The sequence below is a fragment of the Schistocerca cancellata genome, chromosome 1, assembly GCF_023864275.1.
Source record: "Schistocerca cancellata isolate TAMUIC-IGC-003103 chromosome 1, iqSchCanc2.1, whole genome shotgun sequence".
NCBI classification, from domain to species: Eukaryota; Metazoa; Arthropoda; class Insecta; order Orthoptera; family Acrididae; genus Schistocerca; species Schistocerca cancellata.
The window spans coordinates 1,120,955,756-1,120,982,635 of NC_064626.1; the positions used below are offsets into that span (position 1 = coordinate 1,120,955,756).

At 43.2% G+C, this 26,880-nt stretch overlaps 1 protein-coding gene across 1 annotated transcript in view; it reads left to right on the forward strand.

The window, feature by feature from the left end:
* LOC126092356 (rap guanine nucleotide exchange factor 6-like) overlaps nucleotides 1-25,737 on the forward strand; it is a 356,519-nt gene extending 330,782 nt beyond the window's left edge. Inside the window, exon 4 of the mRNA XM_049907901.1 lies at nucleotides 25,654-25,737. Coding sequence (XP_049763858.1) covers nucleotides 25,654-25,657 — 4 coding nt within the window. The 3' untranslated portion in view covers nucleotides 25,658-25,737. The remainder of the gene's footprint in view (nucleotides 1-25,653) is intronic.
* Nucleotides 25,738-26,880: the final 1,143 nt, after the last annotated feature.

Here is a 26,880-nt window from a genome sequence, read left to right on the forward strand (position 1 = left end):
GGTGTATAATTCTCGAATGGGACAAAAGTCCATAAACACAGGACATCATTCACATATCTGAACCAAAACTTACAGTTTTGTTTGTAATTGTTCTTGAAAATATTTCCCCTGTATTAAATGAAGCTTCAATTAGTAATAATAGATTGAAATTGTAAATTCAAAATTATTTTTCATTAGTTGTTAAATGTATCTCGACGAAAGAATGTTTTTCTTTACTAGTTATGTAATTATTGCCGCGTTACAAAAGAAATGAATAATTTCCTATGTGAACGGTCTACATATCATTATTTTTTATCTTTTTTGCAAATAAATGTAAATAATATCTGTGTAAGTCGCACGTCATTGTCTGTTGCGACATACAGTTGTCTTCTGAAGATGGCTAAGAACCCGAACGTCGCGTCGGCTAAGAACCCGAAAGTCGCGTCGTGACCAAATGAAAATAATTTTGCAGAATGTCAGGATATGTTCCTATTTAGCAATAAAAACGTTGTTTTTTTCGATGCACTATATCGGACGGTGGCATTAATTTTATGACAATGCGTAGAAAAATACATTGACGTTTCCAATACGTATTTTGTTGCGAGTAGTAAATGATAAAAGTATGAACCCAACCTCTAACATGAATGGGACTATGAGCATATGCAAGTGGTTTTTAATGTTCAAACTTACATTTACGGCACTGAAGTTGGCCACACAGTACGGCCGAAATCTAGGTACGGAGTAAATATCATATGCGGTTGACTGCTTGCTGTAAATGCAGTCGCCTACAACTGTTTCCCTATGCAATCAACCCCGACATGTGTTGTGATTCATGTCTGAATATGATTTAGATATGTCTGAAACAGAAAGAAAACCTTTACTTTCATAGTGTCCAAAACTTTTTAGTAGAAATTACAAAGACAGCTATAACATAAACGGTTCTTCGAAAGTGCCATTGCTTCTTTTCTGTTTTTACAAAAACATTTGTAGCCTATCTTCTGTCGTTCAACCGATTTCGGTATTGTTTTAAAAACTTCCGCCTACAGTGAAAGTAGTCTGCCGAAAGGACAGGTGTGCCGATCATTCTCAATTACGGGGACTTCGTAAATTTCTGAAAAATGTACGTAATAATGTTTCCAATTTTCAATGGATTCTTTCTTGGTCCTCCTACAGGAGTTCTCGGACAGATTGAAAGCTAGTTTCTCTGAGAATCATGACATTCATTACTCTTTCAATATCGTGAAATACTTTGATGGTCACGCTATAATGGAACCATCTCTCCATTTATTTTTCTTGGACTTGCAGATTTGGATTGTGTCACAGTCGCGCCCTCTCAGCTAATGAAAAGTGATTTAATATAGAGAAATTAATATGTAGATTCCCACAGCAAACGCATAGATTAATTTTAAAACAATGTGAGTCGAGTACATCGAAGCCCTGACAACACATCCGTAGCATCTACACAGTACACACATGAATGCGCGGTGTCTGTTCTTTCTGATATGTCCGAAAGAACGGACAACAGGCATTCACATCTATACAACTGATTCAGCTCGATGGATAAAAAATCCATCAGCTTCAGTGGGCATGCACAATTACGTTCGACCTCATTCGGGAATCTGAAAGTAGCTACTATGGAGGACACGAACAGGCACCATGGGCAGGTGGCGTTCTGTGGGAATGTGGGTCGACCAAGAAGCGTGCAAAGACAGCCCGCTCATTTGCGTTGAACACCGTGTCCAGATGGCGCAGTGGTCAACGTAGCTGCCTAGTAAGCAAGTTCGAATCCCAGTCAGGTACACATTTTTACTCGTCGCTGCCGATTCTACATGAAGTCGGTAACGAACTGACATAAATAGTTCGTTCCCTTTCCTTCTTCCTTCCCTCTCCACCTTCAGTTTACATACCTGTACTTTCAGTTGTTTTTAGGACATCGATCTATATAATTCATCCATAATGTGGCATCGGACCCTTTTCCGGCAGTCCGACAGCTTATTACAGGACTTACCCCTGCCACTTGTCGGAAGGTCGCTAGCGGAGTCTACAGAATATGCAGTCGTAAATTTCTAAGAATTTCGCACCAGTGAGTGGCTGCCGTTGGCGGCCGCATTACAGGCGTTGAGGAGGCGACCCACGGACAGCAACTTCCCCTTAGTATGCAGAGCTTGGCCTCTGCTGCCGCCGCGTTTTCCATGGCGGACATCTGTAGGGGATCCTCCAGAGTACAGGGACTCCCCCACACTGGCTGCCAACTTCGTTCGCAGCTCGGCGCCCCAGCGCTTTTTGTGTCGTCAGCATGCGGGGTCACGTCTCAGCTGCAGGAGGTGCAGCCTCTCGCTGAGTGCTGTTCTGTTCCTTACTGTGCAGGGCCGTGACGTCCTGTGTTGTGATGGTGACGCACCTTGTATTTGCAGCATAGCATACCGTAGCTAGCTTGCAGCGTCTGCCTTCCGTCTACAGGCAGCGATGGGTTCTACGCGGATGAGAGAGAGAGAGAGAGAGAGAGAGAGAGAGAGAGAGAGAGAGAGAGAGAGAGAGGAGAGGAGAGGGGGGGGGGAGGATGCCGGAAAAAGATTAGTACACCTGTGTAGCAACCACAGTACAGATCGAGGGCCTGTGAAACCAGAGTAAATGTTGCGACCCACGTCACAGCGTAGACGTGCACTGGTCAACAGGTTCCGCCGGAGGATAACTTGGAAGTAGAGAGCCTGTATACAGAGAGTGGCCATAGGTGAAGTTGCTCGTGATTGCTTGATTAGCTTTGGCAGAAAAATGGCGCCAAACGTGTCTCGCGCTTCCTATGTTCGCCGCGCTTTTGAGTTGAAGTTGAGAGGACTTTTGGAAACGATTAAAAGGTATTTGAATTATTGAGAAACTTCTTATGCGTTGTGCACGCGTGTTCGATTTAGTTGTATATCGTTTTTAGTACGTAATTAGCGTTTGCGATCTTAAATACGAGTTGAAATAATGAAGCATTTTGTGATGAAGTCGGTAGGCCTACATGTTTGAAGTAAACACGTTAGTAATTGTACAGTATTGTTTTTGACATCTGTAATTCGTTCTGCAGACGTTCGTAAACGATGCCGGATTGTGCTGCATTTGGTTGTTCCAATAGAGGCGAAGGTGGATTTCGCATGTTAGCATTTCCACGCAATGAAGAAAGACGAAAGCAGTGGGCAGTCGCAGTCAACAGGGCTGACATAAGTCAAACAGGAGCCTTGTGGAAACCAACCAGGTACTCTTATCTATGCGAAGTAAGTCGTTTTTGCTTTTTACTACATATAAAACAACTTACAATATACATAGTTAAATTTGAAAGCAGATCTGTAAATTAGCTGTGTAAAAATTATTATAACACATTATTCTTATAAACAAAGGCATTTAACGAATGATTTCGCGATATTGTCTCGTGCTTTTGATTCGGTGAGTGTGTACTCCACTACTGGCCTTTCAAGAGTCCCGCCCGCACTTTGGCAGAAAAATGGCAGCCGTATCGTCCGGTTGGCCACTCTCTCGTAATACAGGCTCTCTAACTTGTAAGATGGAATGGCACGCTATGGTCTTCAGCGACGAAAGCCGGTTCTGCCTGCGTTTGTGATGGTTGTCTGCACATATAATGTAGACCCGGTGAGTGTGTCTCGTAGAGCGCATTCGTCCAAGACACACTGGCCCAACCGGAAGCCTTATAGTCGGGGATGCGACGAGCTACCACTCTCTTTCACCTTTGGTTTTTCTGGAGGGGACGCTTGTAACCTCCCCCTCACTTACCGACCTTAATGACAGTGAAAAATGAAACCGCGTGTACCTAATGGGAGTTTTGGAAAAGCAATCGTCACCGAAGTTAACCTGTCGGTAAAGAGGGAGGAAAGGGTTACATCTAAATGAAAGGAAATGTGCTAATCAAACTGGTGGAAATTAATTTTGAAAAGGGGTAAAGTTAATAAAGAAAGTAAATGTGCAGCCGTTACGTTAACAATTAACTAGCGGTAATTAGGTATTTGAGATTTGGGGGAAATCACGGTCGCCAGTCCTAAGGACAATTACTATAGTAACTGAAAAAGAAAGGTTATTACACATACAATTAGCACTAGAAGCGTGGCAACTGAAGGTTGACACGTGTAGTGTGAAAACTGAAAGTTTGTCAGAAGTAATAAATTTCACTACACCCTGACTTAATTTAGCAAAAGAATTAATAAAACCGGAAAATCGAAAATTAATTTAGTGACTGAAGTTAATAGTGAGCTTTCTTTCTGAAGCACATCGAAATTCAGTAAAATACGGTTAGTCTTGGACTACCTCAACAATCATTTCAAAAGCTACTTGAATCTATGCAATTTAGAAAGAAGAGATTTAACTTTGAACTTGAATTAAATGATTCTGAACAATTAACAATAGTAAAATTTAGTACGTACCAAGCTGAGCTGCAGTCACAGGCAAGCTAAAATATGGTAACAAAACTCGCACTCTTAATTTGTGCTTGTGTAATCTAAATAGTGTAGCCAGCTATAAATACTTTAACCGAATTTTGAAATTAAAGCAGTGAAAACGAGTTAGCTATATTACTTTAATGCTGGCGTTTGAATTTCAACGACACTCGGGTTCATTTCGGAAAAGGAGGGGACTCTGCTTGGTAATGCAATTGGGACAATGAGCAACAAACGTTCATGCTAAGTTGCTGTAATTATAGTGACGAAAATGGAACAGTTTGAAAAGCTGAGGTCTGCCATACAGCTCTAAAACTTTACGTGCGTCCAGTCTTCCTTGTCGGTTGATTGAAGGTTTGAAGCCGTCGGTCGAGGAGGTGGCGACAGTCACTCATTGTCGGCCGTCGCTGTTGCAGAAGCTGGATGTTGGCGCGCCTTCTTCTCGACACGGTTACCAGGCGAAACGGGCTCTTGATGTGCGCCAGCTAATGCTTCCCGTCCGCGACACCATGTCAGAAACTATCATCGCGAGTCGAGCGCAATTACATGCTGCCAAAACCCGAAAGCGCGGCAACTCGCGGGAGCTTCACACAACACACCTGCTCCACTCGCTACTCCAGCCAGACTCCCTCTCCGCTCAGCCCGCGCTCCACGCGGCAGAGTTAACACTACCAAAGATCCTACACACTTTGATTCTTCACACGACCTATCGATATAATCGTTCGATAGCAGTTTTCCCTAGGCAAGACCCAGCGTAAAAATACAAATAATATTTACGAAACAAACCAATTATACATGGACATAAATGCATAAATATATATATACAAACAGTAAAACAATTACAATATATATAGAGATAGAAATGTCATATCTTGAGGTAACAAAACAAGGAAAAAAATAATAGTACAATAGGTGGAAATAGGAGGATATGCATTTCCGGCGTTACACGCTAACCAACTCTCGGTACGTGCAGAATGTTGTTACACCCATTCTTTTACTGTTATTCCAACGGAAGGTGATGCGTTGTTCCAACAGTATAATGCTAGCCCATCCACTGCAAGTGAATCTCAACGTCCTCTGCAAGACGTGCAGCAACTTCCCTGGCAAGCACGATATCCGGACTTAGCTCTTTCAAATGGTTCAAATGGCTCTGAGCACTATGGGACTTAACATCCTGAGGTCATCAGTCCCCTAGACTTAGAACTACTTAAACCTAACTAACCTAAGGACATCACACACATCCATGCCCGAGGCAGGATTCGAACCTGAGACCGTAGCAGCAGCGCGGTTCCGGACAGAAGCGCCTAGAACCGCTCGGCCACAAGGGCCGGCGACTTGGCTCCAATCGAGCACATGTGGCCGGCCGCGGTGGTCTAGCGGTTCTGGCGCTGCAGTCCGGAACCGCGGGACTGCTACGGTCGCAGGTTCGAATCCTGCCTCGGGCATGGGTGTGTGTGGTGTCCTTAGGTTAGTTAGGTTTAAGTAGTTCTAAGTTCTAGGGGACTTATGACCTAAAATGTTGAGTCCCATAGTGCTCAGAGCCATTTGAACCATTTTTATGCATTGCCTGATAAAAAAAAGTGAAGCACTAGGCAAGGAAGGAGGTCACTATATAAAACTTCATGAGTTGATAGGATATGTGATGTTAATGCAGCAATTACCAAATTTTCAACTCGGCAGTTTGAGCCCACTTCTCAGTACGACGCTGCACACGCTCTGGCCTGACTGGATGCCTGCACTGATTGGATTGGGAAGGGAGTTATACAGCAGTCGAGACATGATGGTCCACAGATACTGTAACAGGACCTAGATTCTGGCACTGCGACGTAGTGACGTCTGAGCTGGTCCTCCACTGGTTCTATCGGGGACATATCTCTCTCTTCCTAGCCACGGGAGAATCTCAACACCATGCAGACAATTCATAGAGACACATGCCATGTGTGAACGAGCAGTGTCCTTTTGGAAAATGTCAGCACGATATTGCTACATGATAGGTAACACATGAGGACGCAGAGTTCTCTCTATTACTATTAGATACGCCGTAGTTCCCTACACAAAAACTTCAGGAGTAATAGCTCTGTGCGTCATAAAAACTTCGCCAAATATGGCGACTATCTGGTGAGAAGTCCCATTCTACCAACGATGGCCATCGTAGGTAGTACAGAACTGCGATTCAACAGTAGTCCGTGCTTTTCGGTCACGACAGTACTCCAAACACAGCCGTTTTTGTTGCGTCGACGGCAGCCTACGTATGTTACAGCACTTCGTTACCCGGCTGCTGCTATTCTCTGGTCAATGATGCGCTATGACACAGTCTCCATTACTTGGCTGGCAGGCGCATTATGTGAAGGGGTTATGACGCTTGGTACACAATGCGTCGGTCCTCTCTTGCAATGGTCAGTGGTCAGACGTGGTTGACTGGAACACTGACAATGAATGTGCCTGCCCTCACATTCTCAGGCAGACCATCGTCGGGCACAGTACATCCCAATGCCAGAAAAATCAGGGTATTGTAGGTTTCGCCCAACAGATGCATAGTACAAAACATATTAACGAATTGAATACACCGAAGGCTGAGTATGCCCTTCCCTACCCTAGACTCGGGCTTGTAGCCAAGTAATTCTCCCCCCTCCCCCGCGCGTGTCTAATAAAGTAATCTGCGGATTGTACAGTGTGTGTAGTACACGCAAATGCAGAAGTTCCTCATCAACAGTGTTCGGCGAGCCCGTTTGGCTACGTCTGGCGTGGTTCAATCTTCAAATGAAGATCGGTGGCAACACACATTTCAGTTGACTGGTAATGTTGATGTAACACTTGCTTTTCTTTTGTTACTTTGCTCCTAATTACAGTATCTGATGAAGGCGGGAGTCCGCCAAACACGTCGTAATGAGTGAAAAATTGTAAGCCATCTACACTGTTACTCGAAGGAAAAAAAAAGATTGCAGACCATTTAAGGAGTTTCTTTATTAAAACGGGCCTTGATTCTACATAATTTCACAATTGAAATCCATATTTGAAGTCTGAATTTTTTCTGCATGTGCTCTGAGATTTTTGATTTTTTTTCATTAGAAGAACATTGAGAGTGTCCGAAAGTTGGAAACTCAGTATTTGTTTGGTACAATGAACGAAAGTGAAAGCGATATATTTATGAAGGACCCCTCCATGCGTGGAAAAAGTCCGTGGCTACAACTATTGGAAAAATAGGACTAAAATTATCTATATCTCCAAAACTAATTAGTGTGAATTAACAGAAAAGATAGTTACCAAAATAACTGACGAGATCTGGTACCTTGTATAGTTACGGGATAGACAATGAAAGAAATAAACAGAAAATAAAATTTGCTTGGGATGCTTTTGATAACCTAAACAGCGTTATTTAAAATGGAGCAGCTGACCTGTACGTAAACGGGAGTTTACGAATAGTTATGTATCAGCGGCTTTTACATATGACAATGAGAAACGGACATTTAATGCGAAAACCATCCAAAAAGCTGAAGGTTGTTGAGCAAGCAAGTGTAGAAATTGATGTTAGGAATTACTAGGAAAAGCAGGAAACACGGTGAGATACAAAACGTAAGTATGACCTTAATGACTATGCAGTTGAAGTGAGAGGGAAAGGTGAGATGGTCAAAGTGTGGTACATAGTCCGTGAAAGTTCTTCGCTGCATTCCGAGAAATAAGAAAAGACAAACGGCGACAGTATGGAAGATGGTTAGCTAACATGGACGCACATCACTGAAGATCATAGTGCATGGAGAAGCGGAGAGGCGGCTATTATCCAGTAGTAGGTGTCAAATGGATGATGATCAGAGTGCAGCGTCTCCCATTTGCTTTCAGTCCTAAAGACCATAATCAAGGGATACAGGAATAGTGAGAGGGGTTGACAAGCTGCCAATGGGGTTTGTACACACGCAACGTGCATTATAGCATTCACAGTTCAAATTACGTAAGGAAATAGCAAACGAATAGAAATAGTGCAGATAAGATTTTTCTTTTTTGCCGGACTCCTAAAATGGTTATTGTCTTCAATATCAAAGCAATAACTTTCCTCCTTTTGCTCTCCCTGAATACGAAATAAAAATAGGAGAAATGCAACGGAGAACATACCACTGCGCTCAAACACTCCGTGTGGTGAAGTGAGTATAAACTACGTATTTGGAACAAAATTGCTTTAAACGTGTTTGTACGTAGATGTTTACGCTATGATCTTGGGCCATTTGAGAGGCCCGGTACAAAATTCTCAAGGTATCATCTACGTCTATACTCCGCTAGACACCTTAGGGTGTGTGCCGAAGGATATGTTGTGTGTCATCCCCCCCCTCCCCCTTTCTCAATTTTCAGTTAAAATTGTTGGCTTCCGTGTGGGATGAAGTTCCTATGATTTAATCTTCATGATCTTTTCGTGAGATACACATAGTTCTGTAATACAGTCTGTGATCTAGTACACCACGTAATTGTGTTATTGATTCAATGATTCCGTATGAACATACATTTAGCTGATCACGAGTCTGACAGAATAATAATTATATGTGTACTAAGCCATCAGCGTACTTTAGACCCTCTAGAATTGCAGTGAGCGCTGCTGTAAATACCGGGGCTTCCGGGGGGGGGGGGGGGGGGGGGGGGAGGATGCTGGAATTGAGCACTTTGTTTATCGTCGCACGCGCTTTCAACGCCATCTGCAATACGTGGTCGATCTGTGTAGAGACGGTACACCTGTCCCAACCACTTAAAAGGTCCTTCAACAGCTGCGGACTCACATGTTCCGTGTGTGGTGTATCCGTTGGAATCTGTCGTGGGATTCTTGTACATTTTGACGGCAATTTAAAGGATAAGAAACAGAGGATCTAGAGTGTGGAAGTCTTGTACGCGCGTCGAGGAAACGCAGTGGCCGCAGAAGTGCGAGGACCGCGAAAAAGCTGCGCAGCGCGGGGGCAGAGTCACTTCCGGTAGGCAGGCAGCGCGTCACTTCCGGAGGGCAGAGCGGCGACCTTGGGCGGATGAGTAGTAAGGCGGCGCGGTAGCACTGCTGTGTGGGAGGATGAGGGCGAGGGCGGGTCAGGGAGGCACGGCCGGAAGTTTAAATGCCCGCAGCGGTGTCGCCGCCGCCTCCTCCTCCTCCTCCTCCCACGCAAAGTCGGCACGCTGTCGCAGAAGCTTCCATGCGAGGATCCGTCTGCCGGGGTCGCGTACTGTGACGGACAGCTGTGTTCTGACGTTTCACAGTTTCATTTCGGTACCAATTTCCGTACTTGGGACTCAAAGGCTAATCTCTGTAGCTAAATGCTGAACGAAATGTGTATCCGAGAAACATTTTCAATATTTTTCTAAGGGTATGTCGCCAATCTACATCAATACTCCGTAAGCCACCTGACGGTGTGTGGCGGAGGGTACCTTGAGTACCTCTATCGGTTCTCCCTTCTATTCCAGTCTCGTATTGTTCGTGGAAAGGAGGATTGTCGGTATGCCTCTGTGTGGGCTCTAATCTCTCTGATTTTTATCCTCATGGTCTGTTCGCGAAATATACGTAGGGGGGAGCAATATACTGCTTGACTCTTCGGTGAAGGTATGTTCTCGAAACTTCAACAAAAGCCCGTACCGAGCCACTGAGCGTCTCTCCTGCAGTCTTCCACTGGAGTTTATCTATCATCTCCGTAACACTTTCGCGATTACTAAATGATCCTGTAACGAAGCGCGCTGCTCTCCGTTGGATCTTCTCTATCTCTTCTATCAACCCTATCTGGTACGGATCCCACACTGCTGAGCAGTATTCAAGCAGCGGGCGAATAAGTGTACTGTAACCTACTTCGTTTTCGGATTGCTTTTCCTTAGGATTCTTCCAATGAATCTGTCTGGCATCTGCTTTACCGACGATTACTTTTATATGATCATTCCATTTTAAATCACTCCTAATGCGTACTGCCAGATAATTTATGGTATTAACTGCTTCCAGTTGCTGACCTGCTATATTGTAGCTAAATGATAAGGGACATTTCTTTCTACGTATTCGCAGCACATTACATTTGTCAACATTGAGATTCAATTGCCATTCCCTGCACCATGCGTCACTCCGTTGCAGAGCCTCCTGCATTTCAGTACAATTTTCCATTGTTACAACCTCTCGATACACCACAGCATCATCTCCTCAATCCAATCACACAGTTGGTCCTGATAGTCCATATGCTCTTACTTTGTCATTAAACGACTGTGGGGAACTGTATCGAACGCGTTGCGGAAGTCAAGAAACACGGCACCTACCTGGTAACCAGTGTCTATGGCCCTCTGAGTCTCGTGGACGAATAGCACGAGCTGGGTTTCACACGACCGTCTTTTTCGAAACCCATGCGGATACCTACAGAGTAGATTTCTAGTCTCCAGAAAAGTCATTATACTCGAACATAATACGTGTTCCAAAATTCTACAACTGATCGACGTTAGAGATATAGGTCTATAGATTCTGCACATCTGTTCGACGACCCTTCTTGAAAACGGCTATAACCTGTGCCCTTTTCCAATCCTTTGGAACGCTACGCTCTTCTAGAGACCTACGGTACACAGCTGCAAGAAGGGGGGCAAGTTCTTTCGCGTACTCTGGTGTAAAATCGAACTGGTATCGCATCAGGTCCAGCGGCCTTTCCTCTTTGAGCGATTTTAACTGTTTCTCTATCCCCTCTGTCGTCTATTTCGATATCTAGCATTTGTCATCTGTGCGACAATTTAGAGAAGGAACTACAGTGCAGTCTTCCTCTGTGAAAACAGTTTTGGAAAAAGACATTTAGTGTTTCGGCCTTTAGTCCTGTCATCCTCTGTTTCACTACCATTTTGGTTACAGAGTGTCTGGACATTTTGTTTTGATCCACCTACCGCTTTGACATAATGCCAAAAATTTCTTAGGATTTTCCGCAAAGTCAGTACATAGAACTTTACTTTCGAATTCATTGAATGCCTCTCGCATAGCCCTCCTCACACTACATTTCGCTTCGCGTAATTTTTGTTTGTCTGCAAGGCTTTGGCTATGTTTATGTTTGCTGTGAAGTTCCCTTTGCTTCGGCAGCAGTTTTCTAACTCGGTTGTTGTACCACGGTGGCTCCTTTCCATCTCTTAGGACCTTGCTTGGCACATACTCATCTAACGCATGTTGTACGATGGTTTTGAACTTTGTCCACTGATCCTCAACACTATCTGCACTTGAGACAAAACTTTTGTGTTGAGCCGTCAGGTACGCTGAAATCTGCTTTTTGTCACTTTTGCTAAACAGAAAAATCTTCCTACCTTTTTTAATATTCCTATTTACGGCTGAAATCATCGATGCCGTAACCGCTTTATGATCACTGATTCCCTGTTCTGCGTTAACTGTTTCAAATAGTTCGGGTCTGTTTGTCACCAGAAGGTCTAATTTGTTATCGCCACGAGTCGGTTCTCTGTTTAACTGCTCAAGGTAGTTTTCAGATAAAGCACTTAAAAATAATTTCACTGCATTCTTTGTCCCTGCTACCCGTTATGAACGTTTGAGTCTCCCAGTCTATATCCGGCAAATTAAAATCTCCACCTAGAACTATAACATGGTGGGGAAATCTACTCGAAATATTTTCCAAATTATCCTTCAGGTGCTCAGCCACAACAGCTGCTGAGCCAGGGGGCCTATTGAGACATGCAGTTACCATGTCTGAGCCTGCTTTAACCGTGACCTTCACCCAAATTATTTCACATTTCGGATCTGCGTCAATTTCCGTCGATACTGTTGCACTTTTTATCGCTATAAACACGCCTCCCCCTTCACTGTCCAGCCTGTCTCTGCGGTATACATTCCAATCTGAGTTTAGGATTTCATTACTGTTTACGTCTGGTTTCAGCCAACTTTCTGTCCCTAGTACTATGTGGGCATTGTGACCGTTTATTAATGAGAGCAGTTCTGGGACCTTTCTATAGACGCTCCTGCAGTTTACTATTAGCACATTAATATTGTTATTCCCTGTTGCATTTTGCCTACTCCTACCTTGCCGCGTCTCAGGAGGCTTTTTGTCTGGCCTAGGGAGGGAATCCTCTAACCTAAAAAATCCACATGTGCACTCCACACGTACTTAGTTAAACTAAAATTGCAACCAAGACTGTTTTTAACCAACAATGCAAGTTATTCCCTGTCCCTTTTGATAATCAGTGTTTTTCTTTCACATATTCTTGCCAGTCGACTTAAATGTCAGCATCCTTCTGTAACATCAAATCGAAAATGTTTCGAGTCTCTTGTTTTCAGGTTTCCCACAATTCATGATTCATTTCCATACAATAGCGTGAAAGTTGAAAGGTGGCTACACTGAGTCACAGCGCCAGAGACTGCGCCAAAGATTATTATTCCGCCGCCTCCACTGGGGGCAGTAGTAGTTGAGAGGATGTCGAGGGCAGTTGTTCTGTTGGGAGAGAGAGTAGATGCTGTTTGGTTGGTGTAATGTATAGATGGAAGGTGTTGCAGTTGTCACAGCGTATTTGAGAAAGGAGATGGGCTTTTGATTTATGATGCTGGTGTAATGGAATATTTTTGTCAACATATAATGAGGTAAAAAGGTATTACAGTTTTCTTTAATGACAATGCCTCTTGCTCACAGGTAGTCAACAAAGCATCTGGCTTGTGTTCATTTATTAGACTTGTAATTCTGGTTTCTATGTGCAATTATAATATATCTGGTTTTTCAATTAGTTCATTGTAAATGGTGTTTAAAATATTTTGTCGTATTGAGAAACAATCGAGCCAGATACATGTACGTTGAATCACACTACCACACTCAGAACAGTTACACTTGTGCTTTGTTGTTCCGTAGCTTTTATAGTTGCAGGGGACTAAATTAATTAATTAATTGTGTTAATGGAAATTTCTTGTCATTCTTTATTTTTATTTTATGCAGTCAGATTACGTGCTAATACTAGTCAGGGCCAACCGGTTACGAGACTTCGTAACCGGTCACACAGCTATTAAAATTATTGCATTTATTCATTAATATTTTTAATTAAGCCCCCATGCAAAGTATCACACATAAAATTGTTCCAAAATAATTATTCAACAAACCTGCATCTGACTGCGTCTGCGAACTTGTTTATTGCACTCCTCCAGTTTGCCAGTAATGAAACATGTATTTGACTCAGCAATCAAGTATAAGAGAATAATGCCGTTTGTGCAATGGCATTAAGATGGTACTGAAAAGTTAACTTTTGGCCCTGATGTTTACTTAATGAAATTATATATTGGTTTGAATAATGCCACTTGTGCAATGGCACAAAATTAGTTATTTGAAATAACTTTGCTCTGATAACTTAAGTTCTACCAAAATCTATTTCAAACTATGAACTGCACATACATATTGCATAGAGACCTCATTTTTTTACGTTCTTTCATTGGTGGGTAACTTTACTTTACTACTCATTTTCGTATTCAATTCAAGCAAAGGATGTGGATTATGATTCAGGCTGTTAGATTTAAACACAATGTTTATATATATATTTATAGCACCTTCTTAAACATCTGCATGTGCTGCTACCTGTGTTCTCTTGTGTGACGGAGGATGCTATCACGGTGTATGGTGCATAAAAAAGGTCTGCAGCCCCTCTCCGTACACTCATCTAAATTGTCCTAGTGGTCATAACGAGACGTAAGTCCGGGAAATAATATGCCCGTTGATTAATCTTGGAACCTAAGCTCTCAAAATACTGAGGGTATGGAATCTACGGAACTCTGAATACTCTCTGGTCTGCTCTACTCTATTGATATCTCCCTATCCTGCTTCTACACCAGTCTCCACGGCTAATATTTATTGCTATGTGTCTACTGATTTCTCAGAGCGTTATTCCCTTCCACTGTGATGCCCGTCTAGGATAATTTCTTCTTCAGTGACAAACTGCCTTACTCAAGTTCTTCCTTTCATCTGTGGATGATTGGACACAAGTCCATCCAGATAACAGGTTCAGGAAATATTGTCCTTTTGAGTATAATTTCTTCTAATAGTGTTCTCGATCTCCGGTAGCGTTTCTTACTTAATTAATGCTCTCACCCTCCCTTTCTTACACGTCAAATATCTTCCCAAGGATATTTACTTTCTAGTTGTTCTGCACCATGTATTTCTAAAATTTCAATTTTGGCAACAAACAGCACCACTCTTACTAGTTGTTCGTAGTGCCTTACTTGCAGTTCCTTACATCATTAACTACTCTGGTGATAAAGCATGCTGTTCTTCTTCCTCTTACTCTTTCTATTTTTCACACTCCTACTATTCCCTATACTATTGTTTATGCTGAGCTGTGGTCTTTATATCCAATCCCAATTGTTTTGAACCTTAATCTATGATCAGTTCATAAACCATTAGACTGTTTGTCCCTCACTGATCACTTATGCTTGTTGTCTCAGCTCTCACACCTGACCGCTGCCTAACTACCGTACGTTTCGTTGACCGTTGACCATCCATTCAGTTCGGAGTGCCTTGTCCTGTAGACTCGGCGTCACTTACTTTCTGCTTTTCTTCATTCCATAATCCTCTCCTTTCATGTAAGAAGAATTTGCTATATCAATACATTCATCGTTGAGGCTATTTTAACAAACCATAAGTATGCTAATTCTACGTGTACATTTACACTCTGAAAACCACTGTGATGCGAATGCCAGCGAGTACTTGCATCCTACTATGTATTAGGGCATTTTTCCATATCTTTAAGCTATAGAGTGCGCTCTGTAGTTAAGTCTCAGGTTGTCTTTGCGATCTGTACGGGAGCAATGCGTTCTGCTGATTGCCTGTATGTATGAGATAAGCTAAATAAAGAATAAGCATCAAATAAGTTAATTAGCTTACGAAACGTAGGCGTTTCAAAATATAAAAGTAAAAGTTTCTCTTCTATTATTGTTTCTTAAAAAATTTCACTAAATAAATGAAAGGAATAAAATTATCAGACCAGGCTGTTCGAAATGCGTCGTGGAATTGTTCTGGTTACCTAGTGTGGAATGTTTTGTGGTTACGTTATATTTCCTTCCGTTACATTCCATTATCTTCTGTTCCATTCAAGACCTGTGTAAATGTCGCCATGTGAAATGCTTCGAGGAATGATGTGTCATTGTTTTCCCCGACGTCGGACGTCGAGTCTCCCCCGACGTCGGACGTCGAGTTCCACTGTCGGCATTTTAAATGCATTTTGGAATGTTTAGGCGTCCCGTCAAGTGTGAATCGGCGTTACGCGTCTAACGTGCGGCGTCCGACCGCACTCCACGGCAGCAGCGGGCAGGCCGGAGAGCCAAGGCCGTGAGCGGCGCTGGCCGGCCGGTCCACATTCCTGCGCAATCGCCGAGGCACGCCGGACCACAGCCGGGGTACTGCCCGCACGTGTCCGCGCTGCGACCAATCCAAACCAAACCCTGCACTCTCACTCCGCTGTTTGTACACCGTGTGAATAACTCTCCAAGATATGGGATGCCTCAGTATTCACTAAAACGAGGGAAAAAGTCTAGGAAACCTGGTTCTGGAAACTTAAACTTTCTGAGATACGAACACGAGTTAATGCGAGGCTTAGTCGCAGAGCTTTCATTTTCATCTTGAAAAGATAAAGTTACGTGATTAATTTTTCGTTTGTCCGCAGGTACATGCCTGCAGTCGTTTTGTTTTGGCCCCTGTAGCGGCGTGCTGCGTTACTGCGGAGCGGTGATGATATTGTGTACCAGGACTACAGACGTGTACCTTCAAACGAACAGAAAAGTAATTACGTAACTTTATTTATTCGAGGTGAAAATTAAATCTTTGATTACTACCTGGTATCGTGGCGACTTACTCCTTAAGCAACTGACTACATTATCATGTTTGTTGTTATTGTGCTGTTTGTGCAAATGGCTCTGAGCACTGTGGGACTTAACTTCTGAGGTTAACTTAGAACTAATTAAACCTAACTAACATAAGGACATCACACACATCCATGCCCGACGCAAGATTCGAACCGGCGACCGTATGATCAGTACATATTTGTTTCTCTTTTTCGTTGCAAATTAGCACTGGAAGCTTACGACTCAGCAACAGATATTGCGGGACTTATTTTGGCTACGGTTTAGGAAATGGAAGTGGTCTCTCACAGTATGTTTTATGGGCTTCAGTGGTCGGCACACTGGACTCGCACTTTGGTAGTAAACGCCTTATTGCGTTTCCTTCCATCCTGATTAAGGTCTTCCGTGATTTCCGTAAATCTCTCAAGACGAACGCCGGAATGTATTCGCCGTAAGGACATGGCCGATTTTCTTCTGCATGCTTGCAAAGAACAATCAGAGCTTGTGCTCCGTCCTTACTGTCCGCTCTGTCAGCGAGACGTTAAATCTTGCTCTTCCTCCCTTTCCTCTTTTCTGGATTTCTTTTTCTTGACTCGATGAGTGCTTCTAGGTATCGTAACATATAACACACTTTATTAACACCTCGTATAAGTGACTCGCCATCATATACATTAGAGGTCAAATTTCCCGACCCAATCATAATAGTTACTATATTCATACCACTTCACATATTGTTATTTACACACACACTCACACTCTATTCTGATGAAAGAGAGAAAATGCGCAAAACATTAAGATACACGCAGAAACACAATGAGGAAATGCTGGAATAGTGCTAGCATTCAACCTCCGCAACCAAGTTAGGACAGTCTTTTCAGGATATTAGTGAGCGATTGAGTGGCTCTGAGTGCCTATACCTGTCGATTTATTAGTGTTTCTGAGATGACCTTTTAATAAGGTCGTTTTCAGACTAGCTGACTGTAACTTACAAGTTGTGTGAGATAGTCGTTTGTTCACGGGCCTCAGCAGTCGAACTGCGTGTTCCTTACGGCATGGTTGCCAGTTGCCATTATTTTGTTGCGCAATTGGCCTTGCGTTTTTTGAAGGTTCAGTGAACTTAACCAATAAACATTCTGTCTGAGCTAGGGAGTTTTGAAGTGACGTTTTATTACCAATGGTAAGTTTATGTGTACTTTTTGTATTTCTTTTGTTGTGTAAGTTGTGGCGAGTTTGTGTATATCCGGCGTATTTATAGTTTGCGTGGAGTGGGTCGGAATCAAGTGATGAGTTGGTGTGGCGGGTTTCCAAAGGATGTTTAGAATGACAGTGATCTTTGTTGGATGAGTGAGGTGATGGTTGGCATGTTCGTATCGTGGTGGATGGCTCTGTTTGAGACGAACCCAGACGCGGCGGTGATGATCCTGCGAGGCTTGTTCTGTGGGATCAGAATCTTTTTAAATGCATATCTACTGCCTTCCCCGAGACTTGACAGCCGTATGACAATGGGAAGGACCACCATTTTCGAAATGAGTAATTTTGCACCGGTCTACAGTCGATTATCTTTTAGCAATGGGTAAATCTTATACATACTACCCGAACCTCGATTACACACATCCTTCATGGGGGAGCCCCACGGTAGTTTTGAGTCAAATTTTAGGCCGAAATATTTTACGCTCTCACACCAGGGGAGGCCCCGATCCTCAGTGGGGATTCGTCGATTGGGCAGTCTACTCCTGGTTCTAACATGAGTGCATTACATGGGGTTGAATTAACTTTCATTTTCCAAATGTTTCACCATAGTGTTACCTCCCCTAGATGCCTCTGGAGGTGAAAAAAAGATTAGGGTGGATGGAGTACATTGCATTGTCATCCGCTTTGGGATGTCATTTGTTTATGTAATGTAAAGGATAAGCCCCAATACCGAGCTTTGAGGAACTCCTCCTTCAGTTTCTTAAAACTGCTCTTACATATATCGAAACTTACGAAGTATTTCCAACTACCTAAGATGGAAGCCAAGATTTTGACGATATATACAGGACACTCGTATTGGTGGAGCTTGTACAAGAGGCCGTGATGTCAGATACCATCGAAGGCTTTTTTTTATGTAGTGGAAGACGCCCATAGTGTGCGCGACTGCCTTTGCCTTACGTATTTGCTCAACTACATCGGTGGTTTGGGATATGGTGCCATCCCGCGCACGAAAACCACACTGTTCGGAAATGGTCATACTTCGGTCAGTAAGGAGAGCTTGGAGTGATTGAAGGATTAAGCGTCGTAGGATTTTACTTTGGAAACTTAGGAGTAAAATACAACGGTAGTTTTGTGGAAAGAGGGGTTTTTAGTTGGGTTTGGGAAGTTTTCCTGGAGGATGGGCGTGGTGGTAGTTCCCAACATTGCCTCCCCTACTGCGCTATGGGCTTCCGAATCATGACACAGTACTATCCTAATACTGTTATGATTTAACACAAACAAACATCGTGGATTTTTACCAGTACCTTAATACCACAAAATAATTGGTTAAGCGAAAGCGAGAACATCCAGTACTTACATGAACTCCCACAGCACTTGAAAATACGAATAAATTTCCCAAATTCATCTTACCATGCACGGAAGAAAAAAAAGTTAAGAACGTAACCGGTGTACTATTTTAGTGTTTAATCGTATTGACACAATCGCAGGTTTTCAAAACACAACATTGATAACGGATGAAATTAATCCACAGTTAACCTCTAATCTTCGTATTAGGCATTTAGCAGAAATATCTCACCCTCTCACTGGAAGATGAAGTGTGTGCCGGAGCAGAGCGGTGGAGAGCGGCACCCTTGTCCCCTGGAGAGGAGACGAGAGGCGGAAGTAATGCGACTCGGTGCTGTGGTGGGGCCATTACTGTGCAGGGTGACGGGGTGGGGAGGGGAATCCCCCAGGCGGCGCTGCTAACGAGCGGCGCGCTGATTGGCGGTGGCTGCCCTGCCAGGCACAAAGGGCGCCGATCGACCCGCCTACCCACCTGCGCCCGTCTCGGCCTCTGTAGAAGCCTATGTAACAATGCGGCGTGCCGACGCTGGCAGCGAGTTTCCTGTGCTCCTGCAATATCTGAAACGTTACATGTTTCTATGAATGCTTAGTGTCTCTTCTCTCAGAATCCGCAGCTGAGATACATATTATATGAACTGAAGGTGGTTGCTTACTAGGCAGTTGCGTTGATCTGTGCACAATGCGCTTGCGCTCGTTCCCGCCCCCCCCCCCCCCCCCCACTCCCCAAGCCAACACACACACACACACACACACACACCTCTCTCTCTCTCTCTCTCTCTCTCTGTTTGTAAATTAACGTGTAAAACATTTCCAATAGAACATAGGACAATCTGACATTAACGCGTTACCGAGATGTCCTGTACTCTGTATATAAATGTCTATTGCAAATTATGTATGTTTGGTGCGGTGGTTGTATACATTTATTGACTTGAAACAAGATCTTAAGACAATACATCACTTCGTTAAGAGATGGTTTTCTAGAGATACTACTAAAATATTAGCGCTTTAAAAAAAGCCAGGAAGCCACTTCTAAAGCGAATCTAGAAAACAATTTATATTTTTTCGTGTGTTTTGTAATAGAATACAATATGTAACTAAATACTATGTCCATTTCAGAATCTTAAATCGTTAACCTGTGACAAACGAACAGGTTGTATTTGTAAAAGTAATTTCTAACTACAGTATAAGCAGCGTCGTTGTAATATTAATTTCTTAATGTTCTGTGAAGGCGAGGTATGAATGAGTTTACCTCTGTAGCATGAAATATATATATCTTTCTCTCTACGCGAACGGAGGAAGGAGAAGAGCGACGCAGAACTTTTTCTCGGCTGGCTTTGCAGCGTGTTTAAAGTTAGCTTTTTAATAGCCTCGCAAAATGTGGCGATTAAGGAAAGCATGTTTCTCATTTTCGATAAGAGGGCTGAGTTATACTGCTGCAGAAAAGTTCCTCTTCGTCTACTTAAATTGGGCCAATTACGAAGTTAATCTCGATGGAGCGCTATTGAAGCTTCCACGACCTACAAAAGAGCAGGCAACTTAAATTGGTTAACGGTAGTTTCTCAGTCCTTGCGCCCTGGAGCACTCAATTCCAGCTCGTTAACCTACGAGACTGTCAGATGTAACACTACTTGTCCAAAAGTTATCTTTATTTTTTGTTTTTCTTTGCTCTTTTCGTTGATTACGTGTTTTCACATTATTAAATAAACATGTTTTCGGTTTATTAAGAATTTAGATTACCTGACTGAAACGTAAATTTGAGATGGCTGTAAAAAATCAGGTATGGATAATGTGAGAGCTCAGTACCGGTAGCGTTCACAGTTTAATGTAGTGCAGACACTGGAACATTGCGATAATTTTATTGCATTCCCGGTATTTTATGAATTGGGAGCAAAGAGCTGAGGTCTCGGATCAATAAGGGTATACGGTTCAAAACGTACGTCGAAAAGCATAAAACCAAATAAACTGTCGAAAGTTGGAATAAAAGCAGTGATAGTTCCAGTACCTTGTCAATTGCATGAACAGTCCGATGAGCAGAGAATGTGAACTGGGAGTAAGCCAAAGATAGGCGAAAGTATTGAGGAGCAGCAGAAATGAGATTAGCGATAATTTTAACATAAGAATTACGTATTACGTGAGGTAGAACAAATTAATCTATTTGAAAGCAAAATACCACATGGCGAAATAAGAAGAATACAAGAAATATTAGCACAAGGAAAGAGGGTATTCCTTGCAAAAAAAAGCTTACTAATATCATAAATAAGGCTTAATTTGAGAAAGAAATTTGTGAGAATGTCCGCACTAAGACAAAAAAACTAAGCACGACGAAGGAATTATCCAAATGGGACGGAAATCGGTGGTTGTGACGTACGTGTGAAGACGAACAAATGATTAAAGTTTCAGAAAAACTGGATGATTTATTCAAGGGAAGGAGCTTGAAAGTGAGCAAGTAAATAACACGTTGGTTATTATCTGGCTGTTGTGCAAGCAGGTTTTCGTCTTGCCATTGATTGACAGAGATTTGTTCGATGTTCTCCTGAATGATATCGTACAAAAATATCGTACAAAATTGCCCAATTTTCGCGGTAGATCTTCAAAATCCAGAGCTGGTTGGAGGGCGTTGCCCATAATGCTCCAAACGTTAGCAATTGTGGAGACATCCGGCGACCTTGCTGGCCGAGGTAGGGTTCTGAAAACACGACGACAAGCGTTAGCTCTCCCCGTGTGCAGGCGGGCATTATCTTGTTGAAACGTACGCCCGGGATGGCTGGCCATTTTTTTGTATTTATTTACACGTCTCTCTTATAGGACCAAATTGAGGAGCAAATCTCAAAGGTCACGGAACGTGTCAGTACATGAAATTACAACATAAAAGTAATAACAGATAAAAATAAAATGTTGATGAACCCAGTAAAAGTCAAGTCATAAGTTTAAGTAAACGCAATCAACAACAAAACTTGAGAGTCGGCATAATTTTTTAAGGAAATCCTGAACAGAATAGGAGTTACAGATCTTACGCTCCTGCTCCTCTATCAACTTATCTCTGCTACAGATTCTGCATTCCCAGGAGAGGATCTCGGTAGAATGCCCCCTGGCTTTCCCACAGCATTCCCCCTATTAAAAATACTTTGAACAAATCCCACACCCTAACCAACTACTCACAAAGATACGACAGAGCTCACACTTCTCACTCATATTAAGATTTTACCGTTGCTGAATAAAACTATACGTCTACGTTACCTTGCATCCTTTCTTTCAGGAGTGCTAGTTCTGCAAGGTTCGCAGGAGAGCTTCTGTTAAGTTTGGAAGGTAGGAGACGAGGTACCGGCTGAAGTAAAGCTGTGAGGACGGGGCGTGATTCGTGCTTGGGTAGCTCAGTTGGTAGAGCACTTGCCCGCGAAAGACAAAGGTCCCGAGTTCGAGTCTCGGTCCGGCACACAGTTTTAATCTTCCAGGAAGTATCATAGTCATATTGTTTGCTGTTTTGCAATACAGCACTTCAGATTTCTTTTGCAAAACGTTATCAACTTGAGGTTTAAGGTCAAAAGAATTTTGCAGATTAGTTCATTTTGTTAAAGAAAATTTTATGGTTATATATTGTTAAATAAACAGGTTGTGTGAAAAGAAAGTTATATTGGTGGGTCCTCCCTTCCACGTTTTCCTTAATTCCAGTAAGTACCACGTCTCACTTACATGTCGCCCAACAGTCCCATATGTGATATCTGGTTTACCAGAACGGTAGTTAATCCGGTGCACGAATTAGACTCGTTCTTGCAAGCTAGCACTGTACGCGTTTGGAGCAGATTGATGTCAGCAAACCAGCTTTCTCAAGCAGTTCCGCAGCGGGCCGTGTACCAGGTAAGCGGTCGATCCTGAACCGATGTCTTTCGCCTCCGCATGGCACGTACTGAACCGGCGTCTGCCATGTTCTTGTGGCGTCTGCCTTTCAGAGCCGTGCCCAACCGTTGTGTAAGCGCGACAGCAATCTCACGCGGCGAAAGCGAGCTGGCTCGGTCTGTCTTTTTGTCCGTGAGAACGAGGCCGTCGCGATTAAAGTCAGCTCTTCTGGAAACACAAGAGCTCTGCACACTCTCTGGTTACCTCGGTAGCTTGTAGTGTAATTTGGAGGCTCCAGGGCGTTTCACAGTACACTGTTACTGTATCAGAGTAATGCTCAGCCACCAGCTATTTTCTCCAGTGATAATGTGAATGCAGTAACTGAGTGGTACTATTAATTCAATCCAAACATCCGCCGGCCGCTGCGGCCGAGCGGTTCTAGGCGCTTCAGTCCAGAACCGCGCTGCTGCTAAGCTCGCAGGTTCGAATCCAGCCTCGGGCATGGATGTGTGTGATGTCCTTAGGTTAGTTAAGTTTAAGTAGTTCTAAGTCTAGGGGACTGATGACCTCAGCTGTTAAGTCTCATAGTGCTTAGAGCCATTTGAACCATCCAAACATCCAAAGTAACAGAAAACTGTTCCCCTGCTATTGTTTGTTAAGGGTGGCTGATAATCACATTTTCAAATACGCACTTGTTTAATATGGGGCGCGTAAGAAATAACATTTATTAAGGGTATGCTACAAAATGGTACTTCACTTCGGTAGAGTTTGTTGTGACTGTCAGAAGTCCAAAACCTAATAGAGTGGTATCTAACATCGCTGTGTCTTGGCAGTCTACGACGTCACTAGTAGTAATGCCTGCAGGCACACTTTTACTGTCGTTGTTCCCCATAAATAGCGAATACTGGCCGAGAGCCCGCGACGCGTAGTGTTTCAAGCCTGTTGGCAGAAGAATATCCACGTCCGCCCCTACAAAGCGGAAGCAATGTAGCCCGCAGTTGACCGCCACCAGACGGCACCGAATTGTAGCGTGTAATATGGCAGTGTTTGACGTAACTATGCCGGAGAGTGAGAAACAGCATGCTGTAATCCACCTTCGAATTCGGGTACTTCGTCCATTTATGGAGCACCCTCTCTCCTTTAGGAGGACAATGCCAGGCCACACAGGAGCGCTGCGACATCAACAATCCGACGCCTTGGGTTCGCCGTCGTCCATCTTCCCCCATGCACTCCCGAACTGGCGCACTCTGATTTTCATCCGTTCCCAAAACGTAAGGAACAGCTTCGAGGACTTCACTTTGATAGTGATGAAGCGGTGCAAGCAGAGGCTACGCAGTGGCGCCGTCGATAAAGTCAGACATTCCACAGTGACAGTCTCAACAAACTGGTCTCGCGTTGACAGTACTATGTTTCGAAATAAATATGTAGACATGAAGAATAAAGATGTAGAATGTCAATAAAGTTTGATTTATTTAAAAAGTGTTTTGTACATCAAAGTGCAGAGTATACCTAGATTTCCACAAGTCTTTTGATACCGTTCCTCACAAGCGACTATTAATCAAATTGCGTGCGTATGGATTATCGTCTCAGTTGTGTGACTGGATTCGTGACTTCTCTCAGAGAGGTCACAGTTCGTAGTGATAGACGGTAAATCGTCGAATAGAACAGAAGTGATATCTGGCGTTCCGCAAGGTTCTGTCATAGGCCCTCTGCTGTTCCTGATTTACATAAATGTTGTAGGTGATAATCTGAGCAGCCTCCTTAGATTGTTTGCAGATTACACTGTAATTTACCGTCTAGTAAAATCACCAGACCATAAATTGGAATTACAAAATGATCTAGAGAGAATTTCTGTATGGTGCGAAAAGTGGCAATTGGCACTATACAAAGAAAAGTGCGAGGTCATCCACATAGGTACTAAAAGAAATCCGATAAATTTTGGGTATACGATAAATCGCACCAATCTAAGGGCTGTCAATTCGACTAAATACCTAGGAATTACCATTACAAGCAACTTAAATTGGAAAGACCACGTAGATAATATTGTGGGGAAGGCGAAACAAAAACTGCGCTATGTTAGCAGAACACTTAGAAGATGCGACAAACCCCCTAAAGAGACAGCCTACGTTACACTTGTCCGTACTCTGCTGGAATATTGCTGCGCGGTATTGGATCCTTATAGGATTGACGGACGACATCGAAAAAGTGCAAAGTAGGGCAGCTCGTTTCGTTTCATTGCGCAGTAGGGGTGAGAGAGTCACTGATATGATAGGCGAGTTGGGATGGCAGTCTCTGAAACAGTCGGTTTTCTTTGCGGCGAGATCTGTTTACGAAATTTCAGTCACCAACTTTCTCCTCCGAATGCGAAAATATTTTCTTGACACCCACATACGGAGGGAGAATTGATCATCATAATAAAATAAGAGACATCAGAGCTCGAACGGAGAGATTTAGATGTTCCTTTTTCCCACGCGCCATTCGGGAGTGGAATGGTAGAGAAATACTATGAAACTGGTTCGATGAACTCTCTGCTAGGCACTTAAGTGTGAATTGGAGAGTAACCATGTAGATGCAGATTTAGACCACATATATTTTCGCGTCTTCTAATGTAACTGCTGCTCCTGTTGCTGCTCCTGTTGCTGCTGTTACTGTTATTTCTTAGTGAGTAATGTTACTGTTATTCTAAATTACCTTAGAATCCAAATGTTGTTTCAGTATTGTAATACTCTAGGTTACTGCGGTGTAAAGAGTACTGTGTACATAAGTGCATGATGTAAAAGAGAGCCAGACCACCATAATTTGATCAAGGAGCACAAATTAAAAAAAAAAAAAAAATTCTTCACTTTCGCGTGTTTTTCGCTTGTGTGTGATGAAATATGCTTGTACAATGTTGGTCCGGAATAGGTTTTTTCCGCCACGAGACCCTAACTACTGCTACGCGACAAGACGTGTGTGTGTGTGTGTGTGTGTGTGTGTGTGTGTGTGTGTGTGAGAGAGAGAGAGAGAGAGAGAGAGAGAGAGATATGCGCCATGACAATACGGTCACTGTTGGCCGCGCTGAATGCACCGTCTGATGCTCTGTTTGTTTGCTTGTTGCAGGTGAGTGTGACGCCACGCAGTGTGCCTACTCGCTGCCCTGGTAAGCCACAACTGCGCTTCATTCACCATACGCCTGACGTAACAGCTCTGCCCTTGTTTGTGATTCACAACCTCACGAGTAATTACTTTGTGGCTCCGCGAGTTTCACAGTTGCAACCTAGGCCCGATTGCTGTCGCTTGGAAGTTGTTGGTTCACAAGTTATGTCTCATTCTTGGTGATTACTCAACTCAGGAACATTGCTGAACTGTACCATTTTTGTCGACTAATATAAAGGCAATGTCAGCTGCGTGATTGATTCAAAGCTTTTATTTGCTGTTTCCAGTCAGCATTTTACACCCTCTCTCCATGGGTCATCGACAGTTATTTTCCTGTCCAAATAGCGAAACTCTCAGGCAAGCTACACCGCACCTCGGCATGGGGTGGGGCTCTTCCAGTACGCGGGTGTAATAGGACAATGTCGCTACAGGACTTCGTTACCATCACTCTACAGTGTACGGTGACTTGAGGATTAAATCAGACTGGATCGCCTGAAACTGCTTTGCGTTGTAAACATTTGTACGAGTTAGTTGTTTCAGAAGCAACGCTAAGAGTTACTTACTGCTTATTGCCCACTCCACCGTTCCAAAAAAAAACTAGCAACTTTTTTTCTGTTTTTAACCATATGCGTATTTAAATTATACCGTTCTAAACTCATCCTGATATGTTCCTTAAACCAAAAATAGTCAGTCAGTCACAGAGAGTCCAAGGTTTATTACAAAACACTGTAGAATTGATGACACGTTAATATGGTTAGGCAGCAGATAATAAGGATTTTGTGTGCATCACGCAGGGTACTTGGGGTGCTAGCATCATTTCTCATCTTTGCTATTCCATTCCTGAATGGTGTGCGGGCAGGGCAACTGTCGGTAAATGTGCCAGTGTATTGCCTTTTCTCTAAGTTTTGCGGTCATAACCATCACGCAGTATATATATATATATATATATATATATATATATATATGTGTGTGTGTGTGTGTGTGTGTGTGTGTGTGTGTGTGTGTGTGTGTGTGTGTGTGTGTGTGCGTGCGCCGGGAGGGGGGGGGGCGGGAGCTGAAATTCCGAGAAATGAGGCCCCTCTTGTGGCATCTGCCCCTGGAGTTTGATGAAGCATCTTCATGACGCCCTAGTGTGTGGTTATGTTTCCTGTGATTTATCGCCATTGGTTAAATATAGAAATACAGAGGTCT